The sequence below is a fragment of the Heliangelus exortis genome, chromosome 26, assembly GCF_036169615.1.
Source record: "Heliangelus exortis chromosome 26, bHelExo1.hap1, whole genome shotgun sequence".
In the NCBI taxonomy this organism is placed as follows: Eukaryota; Metazoa; Chordata; class Aves; order Apodiformes; family Trochilidae; genus Heliangelus; species Heliangelus exortis.
In genome coordinates this window covers 5,061,008-5,078,902 of record NC_092447.1, presented here as the reverse complement: position 1 = coordinate 5,078,902, position 17,895 = coordinate 5,061,008, and the positions used below count along the sequence as shown (strand labels likewise).

The following is a 17,895-nucleotide window of genomic DNA, read 5'->3' as shown; positions in this document are numbered from 1 at the left end:
CCCTGCCTTTATTCTATGACTCTGCTACCACCTCTTCCTACAGCCCATAAAAATGAGGGTTTCCCTCTGGCTCATCCCTGTGTCACCCTTGCTGTGCACATCAGAGCCACAGGGAAAGCCCTGATCCCAAATTCCAAGTTCCAGCTGCTTTGGACAGACTCCCAAAGAAGTTTGTGTGATGACACCAGATTTAACACTCTGTGCTAGAGCTGGACAGAAGGTCAGGGGACACCTCACCTTGAGGTCTGCACTTTGCTCCCTGGATGCAGAGGGTTAAATCCCCCCAGGAATAAGGATGCAGGAGCTGGATGTGCTCCCTCAGGTTAAGGTTACCTCTTGCTGGAGCTGCAGGCACCACAGACCTGGGCTCTGGGCCTCACAAACACCTTCAAGCTCTTGAGCTGTGCTGAGCAAGTGGAAACAAATCCAGCCACGTTCCATCCATCCTGCAGAGAAGGGTTTCCACCTCCTGCACCCCACTGCAGCCTCGGGGTTGGGATATTCAACAGCTTCTTAAGAAAGGAGAGGAACCTGCCCCTGTGCTCAGCCCTGGGGAGGCCACAGCTTGAGTCCTGTGTCCGGTTCTGGGCCCCTCAGCTCAGGAAGGAGATTGAGGTGCTGGAGCAGGTCCAGAGAAGAGCAAGGAGGCTGGGAAGGGATCCAGCACAAGTCCTGTGAGGAAGGGCTGAGGGAGCTGGCGGTGTTGAGGCTGGAGAAGAGGAGGCTCAGGGGAGACCTCATCACTCTCTCCAACTCCCTGAAAGGAGGTTGGAGAGTTGGGATGATCCCAAGGGGATGAGGTTCAACATTCCAAGTGCCAGGTCCCGAATTTTGGCCACAACAACCCCATGGGGAGCTCCATGGGGCACAGAGTGGCAGAGAGGGACCTGGAAGGTGCCCATGAGCCAGCAGTGTGCCCAGGTGGCCAAGAATCCCAATGGAATCCTGGATGAGGAAGAGTGTGGCCAGCAGGCCCAGGGAAGGGATTCTGCCCCTGGGGAGGCCACAGCTTGAGTCCTGTGTCCAGTTCTGGGCCCCAAAAATCAGGAAGGAGATGGAGGCCCAAAGGAGGTGAAGGGATCCAGCAGAATTCCTGTGAGGAAGGGCTGAGGGAGCTGGGGGTGTTGAGGCTGGAGAAGAGGAGGCTCAGGGGAGACCTCATCACTCTCTACAACTCCCTGAAAGGAGGTTGGAGCCAGGGGGGGTTGGGCAGATATCAGTGGGACAAGAGGGCATGGACTAAAGAATTTTTTCCTAATATCCAACCTAAACCTCCCCTGGCAGAGCTGAAGCTGAAGCTTCAGCTCTGCCAGGGGAGGTTTAGGTTGGATATTAGGAAAGAATTCTTTGCAGAGAGGGTGCTCAGGCATTGGAATGGGCTGCCCAGGGAAGGGGTGGATTCTCCATCCCTGGAGATATTTCAAAAGAGCCTGGATGTGGCACTCAGTGCCATGGGCTGGGAACCACGGGGGGAGTGGAGCAAGGGTTGGACTTGATGAGCTCTGAGGTCCCTTCCAACCCAGCCAGTTCTAGGATTCTATGAACCAGCCCAGCACTTCCTCCTTTGCTCAGCATTCCCACCTACCCAGGGCTCCTCTCTCCACCTTCTCCCTCAGCTGAGAAATAAATTCCTTTAATAAGGAATATTCCTTTAATAAGCTGGGACTTATTCCCCCTCCCAGCTTTCCTAAGTGCAGCTCTCTACAAGTCTTTCACCAACCAACCATTGCACCACGCTTTGGACCAGCTCATTCTAAGTATCTGACCATGATGAACCTGGGGATGTTTCCCCTCAGGAAACAAACCCCAGGGCCTCTTGGCAATATTTTGCTGGTAAAACCCAGGACACAGAACCAGTCTTCAAGTGAGTATTTTTCAAAGTTGTTTTTCAGAAGCTGCAGTCAAAATCCATCCTGAAGAATCGACCCTGAGCACTTGGCAGCCCCTGCCTGAGCAGGTTTTGACCCCAGGCTGATGTATGTATTTGGGAGGACTAATAGAATTTACTGAAGAGGAAAAAAAAAAAAAAAAAAAGAAGAAATCTAATAGCCCAATTCAATTCTGGAATTCAATCCCCAGCCTCTGTCATTGGTTTCTCTTTCAGGTCACCCTCACCTGAGGGTGGAAGCCAAAGGAAAGGCTTTGGGCTGACGACACGTTTGGGCATCATTTAAATTCAATTTCCAGTTTAAAACCCATCAAACCTCTTCCCTCCCAAGTCCTTGTGACAAGCTGACAGACTGCATTTTCTAGGCCAGCATCTGCTCTTTTCTGCACAGCCTGAATAATTTAAGCAGCCCAGGGAAGTGCCACTGAGCTCACGTTTAAGGAGAACCAGGACAATGGGATTGTTTCCTATTCCAAAAGGAATGGAATTCCTATTCCTGGTTCCTCCCATCTCCTTCTCCCCCTTCTTCACCCTTTGGGCAACTGCTCAGCTCAATGCAAAGGAACATTAATTCTGTCTCGTGGCCTCCTAAACCTGCACCAACTCTTCAGTCGTTTCACCCAGAGAGGAGGAATTTGTGCTCAAGGTCAGACTCCAAAGGAAGAAACTGGAAGAGGAAGGACACCCAGGAGCAGAGACAGCTGGGAGCTTTCCAGGCTGTTGGCTTTAGTTGTGCTGGAAGAGAAATTTAAATAAAACAGGCAAGTTGTTTTCCTCCCTAACCAAAAGCCTGAGAAGTATCAGCACAGGCTGCAGCCCCCCTGCCCAACCCGAGGGAGGGAAAGGTGGGAGGAGAGGGAGAATCTTCAAGGAGCCCCTGAATAAAGAGAGGAAACCACCTGGAAGTTAAAGTGTTTATTGATGTGTTTAAACTTTGTACATTCCCCACAGACCACACTAGGGAGTTTGCAGGTAAATCTGTGCATAGTGGGAAGAGACACGGAAAGGGGAAAGAAAAAGGGGGAAAAAAAAAGAGAAAAAAAAAAAAAAAAGAGAGGAAAAAAAAATTTAAGTGTCACAGGAAAAAAAATAGAAAAAATACACCACAGGTTACCAGAACCTCCAGATTTAAAAAAGCTGTGAGCATTAACACCAACTATACAAGCATTACAAAGACATGATGGTGAGTGGAACAACACCCCTTGTTCTCCTGAGGGCCTTTGCATCCCATTTCCCTTGCAGCAGGCAGTGTCCCCTTCCCAACTTGTCCCTCTCTTCTCCCCCCAGTTCAAGCCAAGGCCAAGCTCATCAGCTCCCAAGAGGCTGCTGCTTGTTGGAGCCAAAACCCCAAAGCCTGGGTGACCCAGAGCTCCAAACCCTCTGTGCCTCTTTGCCTCTTGTCACCTTGGTGGGGCAGGAGAGCTGGGGAAGATCAGAAAATAACAGCAAGAGGGGGGCTGTTAATGCCAGGTGGGTGCTGAAGGGAACTGGTTCAAGAACAGAGGAGTTTGCAATTCAGTCCCCAGGAACTTCCAAGTCTGAGAGCAGAACTGAATCTGGAAAGGGGAATGTGCAGACCCCAATATGCACAAACCATGTTCTAACATTCCACTAGAAGAAACTATAAAGAGAGATGCTAGAAGCCTTTTAACTCCTTGCCTCCAGGGAGTCTGGATTCCTAGAGCCCACACTGCTAAGCAGCAGGGTGCACACCACTGGCATATGAGGATGGGGTTGTTTTGTTGGTTGGTTTTGTGTTTGGGTTTTTTTTTTCATAATTTTTTTATTTTTCTTTTTTTTTTCTTGTGTTACAAGGATTTTTGTTAGTTACCATTCCCAATTGCTTCCTTGCTTATGCTGTTGTAGTCCCTAACATTAGATCTCTTTGCAACTCCCAGCAAAATTAACTTTAAAAAAAAAAAAGAATACTGCTTTATATATAAAAGCCAAAAAATTACTCAAGAGCCACAACTTGTCTCCTTTTTACAAGGCAGGCTGGTACAAATGACCCTCAATATACAGGTGGTCTATCAGAAATAAAAATCAACATTTCCCATTTTATATATATATAGAGCTTGTGTCAGACAACAGTACAACTGAACTGGTATTTTTTCCAGATTATTAAAAAAAAAAAAAAAAAAAGAAAACTACATCTCAGTCAAATATCTGCAATAGATCCATTTTTTTTCCCATTTAAGGAGATTTATATATCATATTGTTATATTATCATTTCTTCACCCATTTAAAAGAATGGAAATTGCAACTCTACAGTAGTAATTATAGTCTTAATGATCCAGGAGTTCTGAATGTAAGATGAAGTCCTCTTGAAGCAACTGTTGGTCAGTAGTTGATCCAAAACACTGGACCACTTTGGCCCTGTGCCCTGCTCTTCTCCCAGCCAGGGCTGTTGTATCTTCACCTCTTTTATATCTGCATCTGCTCCAGGTATTTGTAAGTGGGGTTCTCATAGCCATGGTTCTGCATCTTGCTCAGATGCCTCTCTTCTGGGGTAAGCATTGGGTCAACCTTTAGAAAAAACAAAAAAATAGGGTTACTGGTCAGAGGAGAGACTGGGAGGCCATGCTTCCAATCACAGAGTCATTAACCTTGGAGAAGACCCCCAAGATCATCCAGTCCAACCAGCAGCACCACCCCCAGCTACACCAGACCCTCAGGTGTGCTCCACACACACGACTTTTGAACCCCTCCAGGGAGAGTGACCCCACCTGGGCAGCCTCTTTCCATTCCTGACCACTCTTTCTGTGAAGAAAGCATTCCTGATATCTAATCTGAATTTCTTAATCCTCCCCCATTTCCTCAAATCCAATCTGAGCCTCTCCTGGTGCAACTTGAGGCCACCTCATCCCATCACCAGTTACCTGGGAGAAGAGACCAACCCCAAGCTCCTTGTTGGGGTACTAACACCTCCTGCCTGCCCTGCCTGTGCCTCCTTGGGGGTGGCCACCACAAATCAAGACACGTCACAGATTTGGGACCCAGCTGCTCTCAAAGAAGTGGTTACAATTCCCAAAAGCAGCTTTCTTGAGGCTCCACTAAGTTGTGAGAAGAGAAGTGGACACTGAGAGCAGAAACAAGGTGGAGGAGCCGCTTCCCAGCACTCAGCCCATCACTTGGTCCCCACTGTCACATTACTTGGGAGGACAAATTGCTGTAGATGGACAGACTTCTGCCCCTGCTAAAGATATGCCTTGAAAAGCTCATTTAGTGCTAAATCCTTCCCCCGAGCCTAATTGAGTTCCTCTGATAAGCAAATACAAGTGGGAAGTGACAGGTCCCAGCGTGGTGCGACTGACACCTGCACACTGAGACCCAAGGGATGGAGATGTTGGCATCTCCAGAGTTAAATCCCATCAGGATAGAAGGATAGAAGCAAAGCAGTTGATGTCTTGGCAGCTCCTGCCATTCTCACCCCCTCCACACAGCCCATGTGATTCAAGGCTGACTATTTTCATCCTTGGTTACAGAGCAGTTGTTTCTCACCTCCACAATCCCATGGCTGATGGTCCCGTACTGCCTCTTCCTCAGCATCACCAAGCTGATGACTATCACAGTAGCTATGGCAACAGCAATCACCAACAGCCCAATTAGGGCACTGCTGCTGAAACTGAAGTCATCACGGAGGGAGTTGTCATTATCCTGGAGGGAAGAAAGCAACAAGAGTGGGTAGAAAAAGAGTGATGAGGGAAAGCAAACCTGAGAGGTGGCCACCAAGGTGGTCTTCAGCCACTGGTGGTATCAAGATACGACTGGGGACACTAGACAGAGGCAGTATTTCACCTCTAAGTATTTCACCAAGAGGATAAAGAACACAAAAATCAGGTTTTCTGGACAGGCACTGCCACTCACTGCTTTCCAGCCCACCACAAAAACACTTCTGAAACAGAAGAGCCAGCTCAGCAGGGACGTGCATTCCCTGTTTCCACCTTTGTGCAGAAATGCTCTGGTGCATCCCACTCTGCCAGAGCAGTGGGCAGGCACCCAGCCCCCTGGGATTTGGGATCACACAGGAACAGAGATCCAGCTCTAGGAATGTGCCCATCACTTGACTCTGCAGCCACCCACGTACCGGCTCGTCCACCAGCCCACCGACACGCTCTGCGTTGAAAATCATCTCCTTCACATCAAGGGTTTCATCAATCACCTGGAAAACGATCACAAAAAGCAGCATTTTATCAAAGGAGCCATGCAAACCAGGTGGGAAAAGCAACACAAAGGCAGAGAAGAGGCCCTGAACACCAGCAGAGGCTCAGAACCCCCCCACCACCTTGCCCCAGCTCTCAGCAGCATGGGATGTTCTCCAGCTTTTAAAACCACCTTAATGTTGCAAGCATTTGGGCCTTCAGACTACCTCAAACTCAAACCCACTTTGAAAACTGGACACGTGGCTTGGACACAGCATTTCTCTTGTGTCAGATCTGTGGCTTTAAACTAAGTCTGGAAGGGAATTCTCTAAAGTTGACTTTTTTTCTTTTAGATCTTAAACCCAGGGCACTGAGGCAAATCAGCTGCCCCTCTGACCTGGTGAAGTCTTTAGACTGAGCTAACACCTCCTGGGTGGCTCACCTTCAGGAGGTGGTAAGACCTTTCTTGCCAGGAAAAAAAGAGGTGGGAAGCCAGATGAAACACACCAGCATTCTGTGTGCTCAGACAGCAAACTACCAAGCTCAAACAAAAGCCCATCAAAGCATCTCCACTTGGGAAAGCAGCTGCCAAACCAGACACATCTTTGCTCTCCAGCTCAAAATGAAGATCCAGATCTCTCTCCTTCCCTCAGCCTCCCACCCTTCTGATGCTAATCAGCATTAAGAGCCTACAACAGTCAGAAAACCAACTCCCCCACACCATCTGGATAATGAACAGGCTGACATTCTGTCAGCAGGAAGGAGAAGATGGAGAGAAGCCACTGCTATTAATTAGTGCCCGCGTCAGGTTTGTGCTTTCCAAAACAAAAGGTGGAAGGCTCACCACATTTTCATCCACTTTGTTCTTGCTGTTAATCACTTTTTCCTCAGCTCCAATCAGCCCATCCAACTCAGTCATGCCAGAACCTGCACCAAAAGAGGAAGGCACCGTTAGTCAGCCCTGGGTGATGTTTGGGAAGGGTCATCTACTCCCTGTACAGCTGCATGGACCAATGATTATTAATCTGCTGTTGTTTCAGGAAGGGAGCTCACAAGCTATGCTACAGTGACAAGTGATTGGGAGGAGGTTCTGTTACTGAGGGGAAATGAGGTGGCAATGAGAACAGACAAGACTCACCAAATAAATAAATAAAAAAAAAACCCCAAAAAAACCCAGAAATCCCATACTGTTAAAGTGCTGCGGTTAGAGAAAGTCTAACACAACCTGACCCACCAACTGTGAGCACGTGGTTCCTAGCTGAAAATGTCACCCTGGGTCAGAGAACAGAAAATCTTTCAGCTTGGAAAAGACCCTTGGGATCACCAAGTCCAACCATCATCCCTTCCCTACAAAGGTCTCCCCTAAACCATATCTAAATGACCCTTAAACACATCCCGGGATGGTGACACCACCTCCCTGTGACCTCTAGAGCTGGTCAGCACCATCACCCATCCTTTTGAATCCAGGCACATCAGCAAGGAGAACTTCAAGGTCACCCAAGGTGGCTCTGTAATGAGCTGCTGTCCCCTCAACTGGCACAAGCCCAGAAACAATAAATCCCAGAGCAAGGGAGGATCAAAGAACCACACACTGCCCTTTGGACCAGAGCACCACCCGCTCATTCCCAGGCTGAAACGAGCACAGGCTCCAGAGAAGAATATCAATTAACCAAGGCAGCTGGCTCTGTATAAACTGTTTTGATCTGAAACATTTATAAATAGATCAGATCAATAACAGAAAAGCCTGATGCAAAACAGGCCTAACAACACAGCAAGCCAGGAGAAGAGCAGCTTTCCATTACCAGGAGGGACAACGGGATGTCCACTGCAACACCAGTGATTCCCTAAAGCAACAGCAGGAGGAAAGCAAAGCCTCAGACCTCCAGTTGGGTCTCTCCAAGGAGGATGAGGAGGTGGGGAAAATATTACCACAGCACCTAACACTTTGCCAGTGGCTTCATCCACTTTTCCACAAGCTGCTGAGCTTGTGGGTTGCCCATGACATTGTGTCAACCGCTGGTGAAATCAGGAGAGTGTTCTTTAATGAGAATCTAGTTGGTTCCAAACCTTTTTTTTTTTTTTTTTCCTTACAGTGACAAGCTTTTACTGCCTGAAAATTAACATTTCATTCCACCTCCTCCCAAAAGAGGAGTTTTACTGCATCCTCCTTTTCCTGTGCAGTTCTTTGGAGGCAGCAATCAGATTCCAAGCACGGCCAGTCTGACTTCTCCTGGCTGCTGAAGCAGGTCATGTTATTGTGAAAGTCAGAGCTGGGGATTTTCTGGAGAGACTACCCACAAATAGTTCTCTTCAGAACTCCTGTGTCAGCTTTTGGCCTCTGGCTGCTTTATTCAATTCTCAGGAGCCAACATGGCATCGTCTCCAGGGCTGGGAGTTCAGCTGCTGCACTGAGCTTTGCTATTTGTCACAGAGCACTGTGCCAAAAAACAGACCCAGTTCTCTGTAGCTCCAAGGCACAGTTTAGATTATATACTTCCCAGGGAAAAAAAAGAAAAAAAAAAAAAGCACAAAAAGCCCCCCTAAAGCTCCCTGAAATAAAAAGGGGAAAAGGGAAAGAGGAGGCAAGTGCTGGGTATTATCTTGGCCGAGTCATCCAAAACTTCTGTTTACACAAAAAAGGGGATTCAAATTTTCATCTTTAAGTCAAAGTAATTGTCAAAAAAAACCCCAAAACAACCAAAAACCCACTATAGGCTGTCCCAGATCCTTCCAGAGCACTCAGTACACTGAATTAGTTGTACACCACTGTTCCACCAGAGGGATGAAGGTGACTTACACTTGGAGAGAAATGCTGATCATGAAAACAGTTTCAAGCTCTCTGGCCTTTGCCATGTTACAAAACTATTTGTGTTCCTATTAAATGGTTATTAGCAAAATCCTTCTGCTCTCCTTTGAGATGCTGCAGAATGTATTTGGAACCAAAAAGCAGATTAAAATGCTGGAGTTACTCCCTGTACATAGCACACAGACCACTGCTCTGCAACAACATTTAAAGACTCAACCTCCCATTTCCACTCCAGGAACTGCAGCAACAGCTCAGCCAGACTCATCTTTACCTGAGGCTGGATCACCAACAGAGGATTTAACTTAATCCCAAGATTTCTATGCTGTTCTTAAAGCCCTGACAGCCCCTTTTTAGCCAGGCACTGAGTGTTAATAATGAGTTAAGGAGAGAGAACCACACAGGACTTTGCTAAGAGGTAAAAAGTCTACGTGTGAAAAGGTGATGCTGAGGAGACCACAAACATGATCATCTCCTAATCTGTCTGTACCAGACCAGCTGGACTCCAATATCCAGGGGGACATTCAGCCTCCATCTGCTGCAGCACTCTCATTCCTAGTTCAGTGCTGTCATCAGGCAGGGTAAGGACAGAGGGAGGCAAAAGAGCCTCCAGATCCTTTGCAAGGTTGATTTTGACACGAGTCAAACGTTGAGTGGATGTGGAGAGATGCAGAGTGCTGCAGACAGACTGCAAGGTCCCCAGGTTTTCAGAGCAAAGCCACCCCACACCCTGAGACCCCTTGTGAGCCCACCAGGAAGGCACACACACATTTAAATGCTCAGACTAGCTCATTTCTTGAAGACTAAACAAGCAAAAAAACTAAATGAGAGCAGGGAAATGAAAATCAAGGTGAGTATGAAACTAAAATGAAGCTATAAAAACACACTGAGAAGGTAGGAGAGTGAACAAAAGCACTGTGAGGGAGCAGCTTAGAACCAACCTTTTTTCATTGGATGGTACAAATCCGGCTGAGGATCTAGCAGGAGGGAAAAACAAAAACAAAAATAGCAGAGAAAGGAGATTAAGAGAGAAAGGAAAAAAGGCTTGCGCATGATTTCTGACTCAGTCCCTGGGAAAAGCTTTTAGCATACAGCTTTCTTTAAGCTCAGGACTCTGCTCAAGCATTTTTAAAATAAATCACACACACACACACCAGCTGTCACCACTTGATGCTGCAAAAAACATAGATACTATTCTTAAAAAAATAGAGAGGTCCTGCAGCCCTTCCGTAAGTCCCAGCACAAAGACTTAACATTCCACAAGATCACTGTAGTTTGAGACTGAAAATTAATTCCAGAGTCAAGCCACAGAATAAAAAATTAACACTCCCTGCAACATGGAAGGAAATAAAGCAACTTTGTAAAGAAAGAATTGGAAAAACAAGACAGCAGCTCAGGTTGGCACTGCTTGGATGGGGTACTGCTGGGGTAACTCTTCAATCCCCCAAAGGGATGGATGGAGCTTTCTGTGCCACCAAGCTGGCTGGCTTAAAAAAAAAAAAAAAAAAATTAAAAAACCTCCATTTTAAGCCAGTGAACCCAGTTTTCAGTTCCACATACCTTCACTTTCAGGCAGAGCTGGGAAGGTTTTCACCTGGAAGGGACGGAAAGGTTTGCCACCCTCCAGGGGAATTTCTTCACTCTCCTCAGAGCTCACCCTGACATCCACCTGGGATTCAGAAATGGAGGATGTGAACTGATCCATGTCTGCACGCTGCTCCTGAAGCAGCTCATCTGAAAGGAAGGAGGGGAAATATTACACAAACCACATGAAACCTGGCAGGACCAGAAAGAGGCAGATGGTTTGAACCTGGCTGAGGCAGGGCTGCAGGGGAGCTGTGTGGGGCTGCCAGGTTCTCTTATCTTGCATGCTCTGAAGTCTCATTTGGAATTCTCAGTAAAGGTGCTGGCTATAAATGCATACAAATAAAGGCTGAGAGGTTTGATGTGGCAAGAAGTCATGGCAAGATGGGATTAAACTCCTCTAAAGCAGGACTTCTCATCCTCTGTGTATTTTTATGGGTCTTTTCCATCTCACTTTGCTGTTCTTCATGTTGTTGACTTTAACAGAAAACTTAAGTTCCTAAGTATGAGCTATTTTGACCCAGAGAACATCTACCCTCTGAACCTAACCCTAAGCCCAAGTGCTTGGTGGTGAGGGCATCCCCTCAAAGGAGCAACTAACTTATCACTTGATAGAAAAGCTGGTGGCCTCACCCAGTGGCCTGCAGACACTCACCAATCTCATCCTGGATTTCTTCAGCCACATATGGGACCTTGTAGAGCAGAGACAAGCTTTGGTTCATCCTCTCCTCAATCACATGGAGGTGTGTCATCACCTGCAGATACACAAGAGGGTGTTGGAGCAGGCAAAGACTGTCAGGTCTTCAACTGGGACAAGGATGGCACTTGGTCAAAAAAAAAATATCTGCTACTGGGGGATCTGCCATGACAAACAAAGGGGACCAGGTAGTCCACCTATCTGACTGATGCTCTCCTGATGTGCCTGGTTCTCTGGCACATGGGGGTGAAAGAGGGTTCAGCCAGCTTTTTGGGGCCAGCTCTCCACTGCCACACTGAGCCAGGTAGGGTCCCAATTCCTTGCCTGCAGCAGCTACAGCCAGGATCTTTGTGACTTGGATTCTCATTCCTGGCTACTCAAGAAGTCCAAAGGGAGCAGACAAATGTTCTTCATCAACTCTGGATTCAGCACAAAGGTGCCTTTCAGAACAATGGTGGCACTGCTTTTGTCTTACACCCACTCCACACCCACCCACTGGCAACATCATTCTGCCAACATTTGAAAAAATAAATTTTAACTCCAGGCAAGCTCAAAGCACATTAACCTGGTGAAGTCAAGCCTGACCTCAAGAGGGTGCTGCATTATCAGGGACCATACAGACCAAGGAAAACATAGGGATGCCAAACGTTGGGGGGAAAAAAAAAAAAAAAAAAAAAAAGCTAAAGAGTGCCAGAGATCTGTTTTACAGTCTGACGTGTACTTGACTTTTAAGATCAAGGATGAAAGCAATTTAATTTTACACGTGGCAGATTGTCAATCAGGGGAATTGACTGAGGAGCTTAAAGTGCATTTGAAAAGTAAAGCCAATGGAAATGGAACTGTACCACCCACATCCCTCACCTGTTGATGTGTTGGCACTGCAGCCCTAAGAATGAATCAAGGTTCAGGTTTCAGCTTAATACACTTCACACTCTCCCTTCTTGGACTTTGGCAGCAGCAGAACAAAGGGTCAGGGTGGACAGTGCTCAACAGGCTAAGCTGCCTCCAAAAATGCTACCAAATATTCCACATCACAAGGCAAACATCAGGTTGTAAATCCCACAATTGTTACCCCTCTTTCCAAGGGTGTGAAGCTCAACAAGAATAAGAAACAGTGGCAGACATCAGAGCTGAAGGCATATGCCCAGCACCCAGAAAAAAACCACCACAAAACCATTGGAGCAGGCACCTCCAAATGTGATGTTTGCTTCTAGAAAAATCACTGCAGCACAATCTGACACCTCAGAGGTGACAACAGACTCCATTCCCTGTCTTACTCTTAAACCACAATATTTCTATCTGCTGGTTATACAACCAAGTAATAAAGTGTTTTTTCCCCACCAAACTGGGATTGGTACAGAGATTACATTCCTACAGCTCTGAGTGGACAGTTTGTTCCCTGCTTCTCCCTGAACTTGAACAGATACTGCCTTATGAACAAACTTTGTGTTAACAGGCCACTCAACTTCTTTCTTATTACTCATCTGAAAGAAAATCTATCCTCTGGCTGTTCAGGAGTAAAATACATTGCATAAGGCACAAAATAAACTTATCAAAACAGACTTTCTCATAAAGCTAACAACCACGACTGAGTGCTTGGCAGGGGTTATGTATTATGCTTTGGAAACAAGGCAGTAACTCTTGTGCTGAGGAACAAGAGAATTCCCACAAACCCATCCCACAGGCATGGTGAAGGAGCAGCCTAACAGAGGGATCAGAGAGGACTTCGAAGAAGCGGGGAGGTCTGTTTGAGGATGACCGAGCCCCCAGCAAATGATTTCATGGGTGTCTGACAAAAGGACACATAAAAGCAGCCCCAAACTAAGTTCTAAACCCCCTAAGGCTCTTCATTGTGACCAACAACAAGTCATGGCTAGACCCAGAGTTCCAATTGATAAGACTGAGTCAAGGCAAATCGTTCAGACGATTCACACGCAGACCGGGAGAGCTGCAGCATGAGAAGCTGCTGTAGTACCCAGGGTGCACGGCTTTTCTAGAGTCCCCCCAGCTCCTGGGGAACAATGCTTCCCTTGAGAGAAGGGTTCTTCTACCTGAGATTTCATCTGAGCAGCCTTTTCTGGGTCGACTGCCAGGACGTGCTGGTAGTGGCGGATGGTGTGCAGGCGGTCCTTGTTCTCGGCACGCACGTAGCGCTTCAGAGCCTGCAGGATGCGGTGGGGCTGCAGGAGGTGAGGAGGGGGAGAGGTCTCAAGATCCATTTGATTAAAAAAACAAACAAACAAACAAACAAAAGCCCCACAGCTGAAATAAAGCATGCTTCAGATCCACATTTGATTCAAATAAAATTCGCAGCTGAAATACAGCACTCGAGGTATGAGCACAACGATCTGCGTTGTTACTGGACAGATCAATAATTGCCTGTCCTCACCTCTTGGGTATTTTCTTTTGAAATTTTTCTTTTGAAATTGAGTCTGTCTGACTCACAACACTGTGCCTTATCAACACTAAGCAAAGTCAAAGGTTTTTTTTAAGCAGGCAGAAAGTGAGACCACTAGAAGAGTCATGACTATGGTTTCAGCAGAAACTGCCACGATGCAGAAAGCTTCCCTGGGAATCTGCTCCCAGCTTCTGCCCTCACAGGTCAGAGGCAATCTTCTCCCCGAGCCATTCCCACCTCCCAGCCCAACCCTCTGCTCCCCTCTTGTCAAAATTGGTCCCAAAGAGGCTCACTCGTGGTGGGTCAGCCTGCAGGGCAGCCAGGTAGTTCTCCAGAGCAATCCTACGGCGATCGTTCAGCATGGCTTCCACCCGAGCCAGGTGAGTTTCCACAAGCTGCTGCTTCTCACTTGCTGCCTCTTTCTCCAGAGATTTAACCATGGCCTGGAAGTGCTGGAAGAAAGAAAGGAGCATGTCTGAAATGTGCTGCATGCATCAGGGTCACCTACTGTCACCACTACTTAGAAGAAATGGATCCTGGGACACAGCACGTCCTGTCACACTGCACATCCCAGACGTCCCAGGCATTTAGAGGGGGAGCCAAGGGCACCAGGAGATTCTGATGCAGGTCTCATCTTTGCAAGTTTAATTTGCCTTCCAAACTTCCTTCACCACTCATTTCAAAGCTCTGAACCTCTCCATGTGGCTTTGGAGAGATGAAGATCACATTGAGGGTGGGAGATGCAGACTGTACCCTTTCCCTCAGCCCTGCAGGATGGACACAGGACACATCCCCTTCAGCCTAAAAACCTTTTGAGTTTGCAAAAGCTGACAAAGGTATTGAACAGGGGATTTTTCATCAGCACAGCCTTAGATCAGATCCCTCTGTATCCTGTTAGAAAGGTCATAAGCCAGGGCTCCAAACAAGCCAAAAAACTCCTTTAAGCATTGTTAGGTTTCAACAGAAGTGATGGAAAACTCTTTTGGACTTGTGTTAAATAAATGCAGTGAGAAAACTATGTTCCAGGCTAAAATCCAACGTGGGCTCAAAAGCTGGAGTCACTCACTTAGCTGTACTGAGAGAACTTCAGAGTTGTCACTGCCAGAGGAGAGCCTGCCCCTAATGATCCCATCCTGAGAATATCCCTGATTAACTTCACAGTCTGACTGAACTCCCCCCACAAGGCAGGAGATTGGCAGTCTGGCAGCAAACCAGCTTTATCTGCTGCCTAAGTCATTTTCACTAAGTCTGCCTGAAGAGGAAATGTGTGTCCAGAGAGTCAGGGCCAACTTCACCCAGGCTGGGAGGCTGCTGGTTAGTGCAAAAGAGGCCAAAGGGCTGAAGTTACAACTTGGCTCTGCTGTTGCTACACTTGAGGGGTGAGAACTTCCTACAACTGGGCTGAGGAAAGGACCTGGCACAGGATCCCATCATCTCCAGCTTTAAGAACAAAGCCTGCAATTGAATCAAATCTCCTCTCAGAGGCAGCTGTTAACAGGACAGGAAAGCTGTTCTTCCATCTCAGGCATCTTTTGGCTTGCAGCACTACAGTCTCTCATGGAGTTGATTGTGAAGATGAAGGCCAAACACCAGTAACTTGCCTCTTCACATCCTCCTACCTGAATGAGAGTCTGCCTTTCTGCCTTGGGGAGATTTACAGCTTGGTGTTCTGCTTCTTCCCATTCCTTTTTCACCTGGACAAGAAAAGGACAGGGGAAAAAAAGAAATTAACCAACAAGACAAGTTTAAATCTGATCTTTGCAAGCTCATCCACCTTCACACCCAGCTCCCTGCACAGCCTTGGCTGGGTTCTGAAGGCACAGCAGAGCTGCTGGGGGGTTTAAACCCAGCAAGCCTAGCAACAAGCCCAGTGTGTCCCCTCCCAGGCCTCAGCACTCTGAGGAAATGAAAGTTCAACAGCCACAGTGATGCCCATAGTCCAGAAACACAGGGGAGGAAGTCAAGTTCACCACCAATTTGTGCAGAACAGGAAAACCAAAAGCAAAACCACAATGGGCAGCAAGTACAGAGTGGAGCAGAGAAGACAGCAGGCAGGAGCTCACCCTGTCCATGCGGTTGTGGTGCCTGACTTCCAGCTGCTCCTTTGCCTTCTGGAAGCGGGCGTGCTCGTTGTCATCAGCTGGGGTTTCAAAGTAGACATCCACATCATCAGTTGGCACTGAGGAAAAAAGGGAAGGAAAAACCTGGGGTCAGAGAACTGCAGGGCTGGGATGCAAAGGAACAGGTAAGGAGAGGAATCTCCACGCCTGCACGATTAACGAGCTGGCAGATGGAGGTGACTGAACCACCACCACCTACCAGGAGTCCAGGTTTGGTATCTTTAAGCTGCCAATTGACTGCACAGCATCAGTGAATCACTTCACCCCAAAAACTGCATGCACTGCAGCTACCAGCACCTCTCTGGCCCTCTCATTAGCTCTGAGAGGAGCACTGATCACCTCCGGCACCAGAACGACTCGGATTGCAAAAGAACGAACTCTGTTTTTCCTCTTCCTTTTTGCATCTGGAGAGCTCAAGTGACTTTTTCTGCATTAGCTGTTGGCTGACAAGCTGGCTCCAGACATCATTAATATCATTAGGGAGCTGGGCAATCAATCTCCACAAAACATTACCCCAGATTTTACACTTCAAACCTACCTTCCCTACCAGATGCACCATGCAGGACTAACAGGCAATGATATTAGACAAGACAGTGACAGGAGGAGGCTCAGTGTGACAAATCCACTTGTCCCAAACTGGACACTTGGGATCTTTTAAGACATTCAACCCTGACAAGGGGAGAAGTAACATTTCAGAACTGACAATCTCAAGCATCTGCAAAAATCCACACCAGGAAATGTTGAACAAAAAGGTTCTGCACTACAGTTCTAGAAACCACACATCCCAGAGCCCTTTCTGAAGGGATTTAAGGTGAACTCTGCACTCTGTTGTCACCCCCTAGCAGAAAGTGGGCAGAAAGGGAAATTTGAGGCAATGTTTCAACTATTTGAGTAATTCTGGTGGATAAAAGGCCTCCAACACGTCTAAAGACATCCTGCTCCCAAAAAACCCACACTAATTACCTTGCAGATTAGCATGCACCTGAATCCATGAACTGTCTGACTAGGGAAGGAGTGAAGAAGGGCAAAGAATTGTTGAGTGCAAGGGATGTCAAATCAGCCCTGTGTTCTGGGCCTGCTCACAGCATTTGTGGACACAGAGAAGCCTCTTTCCAGCCCCCAAATCCCTCTGCAACCAGACAAACTTTGGTACAAAAAGCTCCTGACATCCGCATCTTTTATTTCACCACTTCAGTTAGATCAGCCCAATCTAAAGCACTTGCATGAAGCCCATTTTGTAAATAGGATTATGGCTGTATAGTCAGACTGCCAAGCCCCAGATAACACAAAAAGCCTTTCAAAAGGCTTTAATGGTAGCTGAAGTGGAAGTGCTGGAGTTCAACAATAAGATTAATAAGGAGGTTAAAATGCCTTTTTTTTGGGGGGGGGGGGGTGGTGGGGAGTTTTATCATCTGACATAAAAGCCAGCTGAAGCTGGTGCCAAAACCCTGAAGCTCTCACAAATGCAGGGAGACTGAGTCGTGATTCATATTTCAAACCCAGCTGAAAGGGGGACTCTGAATCCTATACCACTTCTCTTTGTATTTCCCCACAATCCAAGAGCAAGAAAACACCTACTACCAAGAGAATGGTGAGTAGCAGCCCTCAGGACCAAAGACTGGAGCAAGCAAGTGCTTCCCCTTCTAGATGAAAAAAACCCCAAACAGTTGTGTGCTCACACAAAGGGTTAGAGACAGCCCCTGCTCCCTGCTGTAGATCTGGAAGGTGCCAACTAAACCCTCAGCAAGAGCCACAAGCCAACAGTCAGCACAGACACCACCTGTTGAGAGCCACTTTCCCCAGGGAAGTTGACCCTGAAGACCTAGAGAAGCAGAGACAAGAGGAGGTTGCTGCAAAAGGACAGACAGAACCGCTGCAGACACCAGAACCAAGAGGGTGAGCTACACACGGAGCTTCTCCTGACCTAGGCAAGGAGGAGGAGACACCAAAACGCCAGACAGACAAGAGGCTAGCTGCAAAAAAATTGCCAGTGGGAGGCAGGACTTACTCATCTTTTTACACACAGCCATACAATACTCCTCTGACTCAAAATTGTTCCTGTTGCCTCCGCAGCCTCCGTATATAAAGCGAACGCATTTTCTCTTGTTAGGGTCGAAGTACCAACGAGGCATCACAGCCCGGCAGGGCCCTGTCATGGCCTCCTGGGAGCAGACAGCTGTGAGGAGATGGGTTAGAACATGAGCTGGTGAGGAGCAAAGGCCTTGCCAAGTGGCTTCAAAGCTGCAGTGGCTTCTCTGGTGAC

The 17,895-nt window shown here is 47.4% G+C and overlaps 1 protein-coding gene across 7 annotated transcripts in view; it reads right to left on the bottom strand.

Moving 5' to 3' along the window:
- Positions 1-2,788: 2,788 nt before the first annotated feature.
- Positions 2,789-17,895, bottom strand: part of APLP2 (amyloid beta precursor like protein 2) — a 45,371-nt gene continuing 30,264 nt past the window's right edge. The window contains exons 7-18 of one of the 7 annotated variants that reach the window (XM_071769262.1): positions 17,641-17,808; positions 15,576-15,691; positions 15,132-15,206; positions 13,806-13,964; positions 13,166-13,294; positions 11,073-11,172; positions 10,394-10,567; positions 9,775-9,810; positions 6,875-6,957; positions 5,976-6,050; positions 5,390-5,545; positions 2,789-4,414 (exon numbers count right to left, since the gene is read on the bottom strand). In XM_071769262.1, the coding sequence (XP_071625363.1) occupies positions 4,313-4,414; positions 5,390-5,545; positions 5,976-6,050; positions 6,875-6,957; positions 9,775-9,810; positions 10,394-10,567; positions 11,073-11,172; positions 13,166-13,294; positions 13,806-13,964; positions 15,132-15,206; positions 15,576-15,691; positions 17,641-17,808 (1,373 nt within the window). In that variant the 3' untranslated portion in view covers positions 2,789-4,312. The remainder of the gene's footprint in view (positions 4,415-5,389; positions 5,546-5,975; positions 6,051-6,874; positions 6,958-9,774; positions 9,811-10,393; positions 10,568-11,072; positions 11,173-13,165; positions 13,295-13,805; positions 13,965-15,131; positions 15,207-15,575; positions 15,692-17,640; positions 17,809-17,895) is intronic. The other 6 variants (XM_071769263.1, XM_071769264.1, XM_071769265.1 and 3 more) reach the window with 6 other exon arrangements.